This window comes from Miniopterus schreibersii, assembly GCF_964146895.1.
Source record: "Miniopterus schreibersii genome assembly, chromosome: 3".
Classification (NCBI taxonomy): domain Eukaryota; kingdom Metazoa; phylum Chordata; class Mammalia; order Chiroptera; family Miniopteridae; genus Miniopterus; species Miniopterus schreibersii.
This window is the reverse complement of record NC_138103.1, coordinates 12883270-12893342: the sequence shown is the minus strand read 5'-3', so window position 1 is coordinate 12893342 and position 10073 is coordinate 12883270. Positions and strand designations below refer to the sequence as shown.

Below are 10073 nucleotides of genomic sequence, written 5' to 3'. Positions count from 1 at the left end.
CGAGGATCCGCGAGCGTCCCGGCGTGCTCCGCGCCTCCTCAACCACTTCCGGGGCGGGAGCCGGGCCGCGGGGTCCCGGCGCGGAGGCAGCCGGCGAGGAGGGCGCCCAGGGGCACGCGGCGCAGAGTGGCTTTTGCCGGAGGAGCGCGGCCGCAAGCGGACGCGGGGTTGGCGGCGGCAGCTGGCCGAAGGCGGCGCAGGGCTGGAGGCCCAGCGCAGGTAGGGTCCGCGGCGGCCCGGCCCCGCTGGTGCCGGCACCTGCTGTCCACCTGCGCAGCCGGGTGCGGGGCGGGACCGGCCCTGCCGCTTGCTCGCCGCGTGAGTTTGAGACTCGGAGCTTTTGCTTCTGCAGCTGTGGAGCGGGGTCGGTAAAGCCATGTTCCGTGTGGGGTTACTGGAAGGAGGCGCCAGGGGACGTGTGTGCCGTAGGTGCTCGGGTTCTTCCCTAGGGACCCGCCCCAGGGCCTGAGAACGAGGTGGGGATACCCCGGCCCCGGGGAAGGCCCTTGAGCCAGGGCTGGAGGAGGTGCCCTGAGGCTCTTACAGATCTCTTCCCTGTGGGCGTGACCGTCGACCACTAGCGTCATGTTTTTGCTTTAAGTTAACATTTTGCTTATTTTTAAAGTAATGGGTATTTAGTATTTTACAAAATGGACAGACCAAAAGGTAGAGTGAAAAAAGGTCCCAGTCGTAGTACTACTTCCTGAAGATAAGTTCTGGAAGCTATATGCAAGACATTTTCCACAAGAATTCAAATATAATCATGTTATGCATAACGAATACCCCCGTCATTGCAGAGCGTCTGGCATGTGGCAGGGTGAAAAGGAAGTAATAATAGCTTTATGGTCCCTTCGCATCCAAATTCTCTCTCCTTAAGCTCCTTGAGCAGGGGCCTGCTTCTGATTGCCCCTCAGCGCCCTTGGAGGTGTCAGACAAGTGAGCATCCAATAAAAGGAGGGAGAACCTGGGCCCCACCCTAAAGGAGGCATTTAGGGGTTAGAAGAGGCACACCCACAGAAGGCTCGAGAGGCATATTGAAAGGAGCTCTGAACTGACGCTCAGTTTATTTAGCTTCTAATCTAGGCTCTGTGGGTCAGAACTGCTCAGGTGAGGATTTTCACCTGCGAAGTGAGAGTTGCTTGAACTCAGGCCCTGCCAGTGTGAAAGGTGGTGGTTCCAGGAGGCAGGGCTTTGCCCTGAATTTTGTTGCCTGTAGGCCCCATCACATATACACATACTCTTGCAAAGGGCCTGCAAATCCTTTCTCTCAAATTGGCAGCTTGATTGTTGTTTGGCCATCTTGGCTGTCACCTGGAGCTTGGAAACATTCTTTAGTAGAAACTGAGGTCCTAGTGGCATCTGTGAATCTCTGTGGTACCTTTAGGCCATCTGAACTGGACGTGGCCCTTCTTTTCTCTCCCTTTTCTACACTTGCTTCCTTGTTCTTTCCCACCCAAAGTAGAAGAGGAGACAAATGTCACTCCTGGACCTGAGAGTTCTACTAGGAAGCTAATGACTTGGCCTTGATTTGGGTAGAATTCCTAGAATAAAGGGCTCTCATAATCACAGATTCTTCTTCCTGGTATTGTCCTCTCTCTCCCACTTTCAGGGGCTGATAGGAAGATTCCTAGTCACTTAACATTTGCTGAACACCAGTCACATCCTAGTTTCTGTGGTAGGAGCTCTCAATTTTTTTCAGAATTTGTTTAAAAAAATTTATGTACAGTAAAATTCATTCATTTGGTGTTCAGGTCTGTGAGTTTTGACAGATACATGGAGTCACATATCCACCAGCAGAACAGGTCCGTCACCCCCAAATTCCCTCGTGCTCTCCCTTTGTGTACCCCCAACCCCTGGTACTACTAATCTATTCTCCAATCCTTTAATTTTATCTTTTCTAGAAAGTCTTATAAATGGAATCATAGCTTTTTAATCTGGCGTTTAGCTCAATGTGTTTTAGATTGGTTCACGTGTTGTATCAACTTTTGTTCCTTCTGCTTGTTGCCCCATAGCTTTCCATCCTATGAATGTGCCACTGTTTACTTCTTCCATGTGTCTTTAACAGCAGCCCTTTGAAATATTATGTATCCTTTAGACAGTGAGGAACTGCAATGGGAGATGCTAAGTAGCAGAACTAACTTTTTTTAATCCTTACCCAAGGACATGTTTATATTGATTTTTTTTCTTTTTTTTTTTTAGAAAGAGGAAGGGAGAGAGAGAAAGAGAAAGAGGCATCGATGTGAAAGACAATGTTTGCCTCCAGTTTGTGCCCAACCAGGATTGAACCCTTGATCTAGATATGTGCCCTGACTGGATTCAAACCCACAACTTTTTGGTGTACAGAACAATGCTCCAACCAGCTCAGCCACTCGGCCAGGGCAGCAGAGTTAAATTTTGATCTAACTCCATGTCCAGGGTTCTTTCCCACCACAAAAGCTGATTTGGTCCACTGACCAAATCAGCATTTCTTTATTGGTCATCCAAGAGGTTGTCAGGCTTCTTGAGTTCCTGGAAAATACTCTTTCTAGAATGTGGGGCCTGAGGATTAATGAAAGAAAATATACACCACAGTTTACAACTCACCGTATATGCTCTTCTTTTTCTGTCTGGTGTCAGGCTCACAAAATCATACAATATTTAATGAAAGAAAATTGTCTAAGTCCCAGGAAGGTGTTGACTGCATTGGGTAGCTGTCTGCTAAGAGAGTGACATAGCCACTGAATGCAGGTAGGAGTATGACCACCCTGTTTCATTCCCTGGAACCACCAGGAAAGAAAGACCTAACCCCTGGGCCTCCCTCCACAGCAATGTCGGAGCTCAGCGATGAAGCCAGTGAACCAGAACTCCTGACCTGCAGCTTGTCCATGTGGCATGGGCTGGGTGCGCAGGTCAGCTGGGAGGAGCTGGCCATCCCCTTGGATCTCCACACAGCTGCTTCCATCGGCCAGTATGAAGTGGTGAAAGAATGTGTGCAGCGGTAAGACATCTTAGGAAATGTTCCTTCTCCTTAGATTTTGAGGACCATCTCAGTGGCTTCAGCTTCCACATAGAGATGTTAGTATGCTAACCAGGCCTCATAGACGCTTAATACATATGGCCTTAGATTAACCCTGCTCCTCTCGGGCAGTTGTCAATAATGGTTTATGCTGAACTCCAATAAAGAAGGCAGTTTTTATCCCTAAGAGGAAAAAGCTAGTTTAAACATTTTTCATGGGCTTAGAAACATTTGCAGCTTACTTTAACCAGAGTAATTCTATAGTTTTCACTAACTGCAGAAATGCTCAAGTAAAAATAAAGATAGAAAGCAATGCCCAAGGGGTTCATTTTAATCCCTTGTGCCCTCCTCTTCCTTCCAGCACCTGCCATATAAGAGGAGGAGGCAGCAAGGTTTATCTGCCCTTCTGGAGGATTGCCACCTGAACTAACTGCCCAAATACCATTTTTACTAATGTTATACATATATTAAGTCCCCATACAACAGCAATGGTCCTCGGCTATGTCTTGTTTGTAGTACAATGTGATATCTACTGTAATCTTTGGAAAAGAATCTGTCTCGCCTCCACCCCTTTATGTCCACCACACTTTGTGCTCATATTTCCATTTCTCATCGATAACACAGAGAAACAATCTGTGTCCATACCTACACGTGCCTTTTCCAGTCTCTGGGGTGCCAGAGCCAAACCTTGTTGAAGCCCCAGATTTTCAGTTCCCAAGTCATAGCCATCACTTACAAAAACCTGGCCAATTGAATGCAAATGCACTTTGGTGAGGGATAAACCATTATACTCCCGCACCAGGCGGCCTTGGGATTGTGTAGTTGGGTACTCAGGCAGCACATTTCCCCCACAGGGTCACCAAGACCCCAGTTATAACTGCTGCTATGGTGTTCTTGGGCTTTTAAGACTTTGGGTGTTCTGGTAAAATGCACAGTCCAGAATGGCTCTATAGAGGAGAAGAGGGAAGTGCTTGTGTTCTGATTGGGATTGGGATGCTAGCTAAGCCCAAGGCTTGCTCACAGTAAGATAGACTGAGGACCCAAAGAGTTGGAGGCATCAGAATGGGGGATTGGACTGATGGGAGGTGTGAGAGCCTCAGATATGCTCTGCCAAGGGTTAGGCCCTTCTCCATATAGAATTGAGTGCTCCATCAATGAAGGTCACATGTTGAGGACGAATTTGTCCTCATGTGACTCCCCCAGAGAGTGGCTGATACTGCATTCCTGGAATTGGGACCTTTCAGAATGGCTGTTTGGGCACCCCAGCGTCAATAGAAGATGCTAGTGAATGGTGTGCTTGTTATGTGCAAACCTATGAGAGGCGCAAACTGTGTGGATTGATGGCAGGTTGATTAGTTCCACTGGAGGCAAGGACTGTGGAAGAGGAAAGGCTGTGGGGCATGAACTACACAGGATGTTCCTGGAAGTGGATGTTATTTCCATACCTTGGGAACCCCACATTTTTTTCCTGTGGGAAATGTTTTTTTAGAACTTTGATGGAAATTAGTGAGGAAGTTAGGATTATTTGGTCACCGACTTTCTAAGAATATTTCTGTAGGGTAAGGTGACAAAGGAGAAGTCAGTTGTAGCGGGACTCCATTGTCTTAAGTTCCTTCTTCTTCCCCCAGCACTGGACTAACAGCCTGTGGTCTGTTGGTGGAAGGTAGTCAAGGCTCCAGGTCAGGATTTCTTTACCTTGGCACTACTGACAATCTGGGCCAGGATTTGTGGTGGGGGTTGTCCTGTGCACTGTAGGATGTTTAGAAGCATCCCTGGCCTTGACTCTGGCTCTGGTAAACCCCACATGTGAGATGGCTGGGCATGTCTAGCATATCTTGCGTTTGTTTAGGAGAGAGTTAGATTTGAATAAGAAGAATGGTGGTGGCTGGACCCCGCTGATGTATGCCTCCTACATTGGACACGATACCATCGTGCACCTGCTGCTCGAGGCGGGGGTGAGTGTGAATGTGCCGACCCCAGAAGGGCAGACTCCACTGATGCTGGCTTCCAGCTGTGGCAACGAGAGCATCGCCTACTTTCTCCTCCAGGTGAGCTACGAGGGAACTCAGGCCCAGAAATCTGAGGGGCTCCCTGCTGCTCTGGCAGAGACGTGAACCACTGTAGGCCATGGTGTGTGTGTGTAATCACTTTGATTCTTTCAGCATGACGTCCTGGAGGGTGCCTGCCCCACGTAGAGGAGACAAGGCTGTAACAAGCATTCTGTGTTCTCTTGAAGCAAGGTGCTGAGCTAGAAATGAAGGACATTCAAGGCTGGACTGCCCTCTTCCACTGTACCAGCGCGGGGCATCAGCAGATGGTCAAGTTCCTTTTGGACAGTGGAGCAAATGCCAACGTGAGGTGATTACCAGGTCTTAAGTGGTCATGGTGGGTATAGTCACATATAACACTAAGGAAGGCAACTGTAGAGGCAGCTACAGGCCAGAGTCAGGGCAGCCCTTCCTCCGTATGAGGGGTCCAGACAAAGGGATAGAAGAGACGCTCCTGCCCAGGTGCAGGAGGCGTAGGAATAATTCTGGTCTTTTTACACATCTGTCAGGTGACATTGAGTGCAGCACTTTAACTCTCTGAGCCTCATTTTCTTTGTCTGAAAACTGAAGATAGCAATACCTGTGTCATAGAGTTAGAAGAATTACACTCGAGGATACTCTTTCCATTGCTTTTCAGAGAGTAGAAGAGAGAGAAACATCGATGTGAGGGAGACACATCGATTGGTTGCCTCCCACACACACGCTCCCCAACCAGGGCCAGGGATCAGCCTGCAAGCGAGGTACATGCCCTTGGACAGAATCGAACCCTTCAGTCCGAGGGCCAACACTCTTAACCACTGAGCCAGAGCGGCCAGGGCTACGTGTTCTTCTGTATGCCAGAGGCCTAATGTAGTGAATGGCATTTAATTGACATGCATTAACGCTGATTCATTTCTCCTTTTGGCCTTATCAGGTGAGGTGATGCTTTGAAAAACAGTCATGAGGGTTTTTCTGTTTTGTTAATCCTCATCTGAGAATATTTTTTTCCATTGATTTTTAGAGAGAGTGAAGGGGGGGGGGAGGGAGAAACATTGATGTGAGAGAGACACACCAATTGGTTGCCTCCTGCACATGCCCTGACCGGGGCCGGGGATCGAACCTGCAACCTAGCTACCTGCCCTTGACTGGGAATCAAACCTGCTACCCTTTGGTCTGAGGGCCGATGCTCTAACCACTGAGCAACACTGGCAGAGCAATAGTCATGAGTTTTATAAGCTGGAAGGGATATTGTCTAAAGCATGTTGTGATGATAATCCCTTTTCTCTTCTTTTTCTTTCTTCCTTTTTATTGAATTTATTGGGGTGACTGGTTAATAAAATTATATAGGTTTAAGGTGTACAGTGCTATAATACATCATCTGTATATTGTATTGTGTGTTTACTACCCCAAGTCAAGTCTCCTTCCACAACCATTTGTCCCCCCTTTACTTTCTTCTACCTTCCCACACCCTCCAATAATTCCCTTTCAATGCAGCATCCAACTGGCACTGTCCATGGCCCCCAGTTGGTGTCATCTGTTATGAGACACACCATAGCTTTACATGCTATCAAGAAAGAAAAAAATGCTACTAACTAAACTGCAACTCACCTATGGATTTTGAGATACATTCTGACTGCAGAGATGTAAAAATGTGTTTTAGAATGGATGAAACCCAGTATTTAGCTTGGTTTCTGTCTTCTAGACCAGCATGACAGAAGTGAGGGTTAAGGGGCACTCTGAAGAGTGCTGAGTTAACCATAACCCGCACAAGAAATAAGCATCAGGTACCAGGCATAGTAAGAGTGGGTAGATTATTAGTCCCGGAGCTTTTTGGAGGGTTCCTGGAGGATGTTGAACTGAAAAGATAGGGTCTGGATAGGTGGATGGGAGACCTTAAGTTTCTGTAAACAGTAAGGGCAACAGCTGCCTTTTGCAGGTGATTCAAGTGGAGAGACCTAAGAGAAAGCAGGTGCAAACAGCTTAGACGGAGTGAAGCAGGAAAACAGAATGTCTTTAAGACGACAGACAGACAAGCTGGGGTAGAAACCAGAGGAGTTCATGAGGCTGATGTGTTGATAAGAATTTTTCTCATCTCTCCCCATTCTTGCGAGAGGGAGACCTCTGCACTTGGGGATGGGCGACGTTGCATCAGCTTGGTTTTATCTTTGTCAGGAAAGCATCTACCTGGCAGAATTTCTCTCCGCTAATCATTGGACTGGGCCTCTGTCTTGCAGGGAGCCAGTATATGGATTCACTCCTTTGATGGAAGCAGCTGCTGCTGGGCATGAAATAATTGTGCAGTATTTTCTAAATCATGTAAGTGACCCTCTTTATTAGCTTATAATTTAGTTACAGCAAGTGACAAATTATCTCACTGAAGTATAAACTATAGCAGAATTTTCTGCTACACAGAAAAAACTTCTCTTCATCTAGTTACTCAACATTTTGTTTTGGACAAAGTGTATACTTGGTCTGCAGCTTTTTAAAAAAAATCACTTAATATGCCATAGACATCTAATTGTTGTGTAAGGATTATTCCATGTATAATCTCTGCCATAATTTAATCAGTTTTAAGTTTCCATTATTTTGCAGTTGGAATCAGTGCTCCAGGGAATATCTTTATGTATACAGCTTTAGTATGCATGCAGTTATCTATGTATACTGTATTTCTACAAGAGAGTTTGCTGGTGCTCACATTTTAAATTTAATAGGTCCTAATAAAAAGATAATTAAAAGATGACCAAAGGATCCGAATAGACATTTCACCAAAGAAAATATACAGATGGGCCATAAGCACGTGAAAAAATGCCTGACATCATTAGTCATCAGGGAAATGTAAATCATAACTATTAGCATGTTTATAATAAAAAAGAGACAGGTGATAATAAGAGTTAGTGAGGATGTAGAGAAATTGGAACCCTCATTCACTGATGGTGGGAATGTAAATGATGTAGCCTCTGGCTGTTCCTCAGTTAAACGTAGAGTTACCTGCCCTGCTGGAGTGGGCAGTTGGTTGAGTGTAGGCCTGTGCACCAAAGGGTTGCCCGTTCAATTCCTGGTCAGGTTAGGACACATACGGAAGGCAACTGATTAATGTTTCTGTCTCACATCAATGTTTCTCTCTCCCTCTCTTTCTAAAATCAATAAAAAATATATATATATATTTTAAAAACCCAAGAAACTAAAAACCATACAGAATTACCATGTGAACCAGAAATTCTGTGTATATACCCAGGAGAATTGAAAACATGTCCATACAAAAATGGAAACACAAATGTCCATAGCTGTGTTATAACCAAAAGGTGGAAACAACCCAAATGTCCATCAACTGACAAATGGATAAATAAAATGTGTTATAGCCATAAAATGGAATATTAATCAGATATAAAAAGGATGCTACAAGGATGAGCCTTGAAAATAATTATGCTCAGTGAAAGACACCAGATGCAAAGGACCACATATTGTATGATTCCTTTTATATGAAATGTCCAGGATAAGCAAATCTATAGAAGAAGTAGATTGGTGGTTGCCTCGGGCTGGAGGGGATGGCAAGAGTGGAGAGAGGGTGATGGTTAAGGGGATAGGATTTCTATTTAGGGTGATGAAGATGTCCTGAAATTGATTGTGGCAGTGGTTGCACACCACTGAATTGTAATACTGTAAATGGGTGAATTGCATAGTATGTGAATTTTATCTTAATAAAGTTGTTTTAAAAATTTAGTAGGGGAATTACTTAGTTTAGATAGAAAGTCCTAACAAATTCCCACTAAAATGTTGTTTCTGTTGTCCATCCCACCAGTAATATATGAAGGTGCTCATTTTCTCATGTCCTCACCAGCCCTTAAGGTGAGAGATGACCCATTTTAAATTTTTTTCAACCTGGTAGGAGACAAGTGGCATCTCATTTTTGTTTGTAGTTACTAGTGAGATTGAACATGTTAAAGTATATTGGCCATTTGTAATTCTTTGATGAATTGTCTCTTTATATTTTGGGCCCACTTTTCTATTGTATAGTTTGTTTGTTTTTCGTATTGGTGGGAACTTTAGAATAATAAAATGCTAACAGGTATCTCTTTTTAAAAAAGAATTTGGGGACAGTACATTTACATGGTAAAAGTACAGATGAGACAGAAGGTATACAGTGAGGCTGCCTCCAGCCTTTGCCTCATTCTCTTGGTCACTCTCCTGGGGCTGCTCCCCAACTTGTTGGTGTTTTTTTTTAAACTTAACTGTCTATCCTGGATGTTGTTCTATATCAGCATATAAAGCTCTCTTCTTGTTTGGTGTGTGCGCGCGTGCGTGCGTGTGTGTGTGTGTGGTGGCATAGTACTCTTGAAAGGATGAAGCAAGTTTCTTTAAAGTGGTCTAGATAGAATTAGATTGTTGCCAACCATTCACTGTTAGGCACAGTGCTGTGGAGAATATCTGTGCATGTGTATCTTTGCATATGTGTGCAACCTCCTCTGGACAATTCAGTACTAAAGGTAGAAGGGTGAAGTGTAAGTACAGTCTTAGCATGGATGTTGCCAAATTGCCATCCAAAGAGCAGGTTGTACCAACTGACACTCTTTCCACAGCAGCAAGAGTTATGGATCTTAAATTATGAAGTACTTTAAACATGTAAAAAAGTACAGAAGATAGTGCAACTAACTCACATGATCCAGAGGTCACCACTATCCAGATGCTGGTCTGTACCTTTCCTATCTCTGATTTTGGTGCTTTCATCACATACTGTATGTCTTTAAGCAATGCATGGACTTGTTTTATGTATTTTAAAGATATATGTAAATAACATACCAGACCGTATGTGTCATTCAGCAGTGTTGGTAAATGTAGGCACTGTTCACTCACTTTAACAGCTGTGTACTTATCGACTGTGTGAATATATTGCATTTACCTTCCCCCTTTTTTTTTTTTCTGTTAATCCTCACCTGCGGATATTTTTTCTGTTGATTTTTAGAGAGACTGGAAGGAAGGGGGAGACAGAGAGAGAGAGAAACATTGATGTGAGAGAGATACATTGATTGGTTGCCTCCCGCATGCGCTCTGAC

The 10073-nt window shown here is 44.8% G+C and overlaps 1 protein-coding gene across 17 annotated transcripts in view; it reads left to right on the top strand.

The window, feature by feature from the left end:
- The first annotated feature begins 60 nt into the window (after nucleotides 1–60).
- Nucleotides 61–10073, top strand: part of ANKS3 (ankyrin repeat and sterile alpha motif domain containing 3) — a 30413-nt gene continuing 20400 nt past the window's right edge. For 3 of the 17 annotated variants that reach the window (XM_081131506.1, XM_081131504.1, XM_081131507.1), the window contains exons 1-5: nucleotides 74–219; nucleotides 2806–2977; nucleotides 4845–5043; nucleotides 5232–5353; nucleotides 7257–7338. In XM_081131506.1, the coding sequence (XP_080987632.1) occupies nucleotides 2808–2977; nucleotides 4845–5043; nucleotides 5232–5353; nucleotides 7257–7338 (573 nt within the window). In that variant the 5' untranslated portion in view covers nucleotides 74–219; nucleotides 2806–2807. Of the gene's footprint in view, nucleotides 220–2616; nucleotides 2728–2769; nucleotides 2978–4844; nucleotides 5044–5231; nucleotides 5354–7256; nucleotides 7339–9602; nucleotides 9710–10073 lie in introns of those variants that run through there. The other 14 variants (XM_081131495.1, XM_081131509.1, XM_081131500.1 and 11 more) reach the window with 13 other exon arrangements.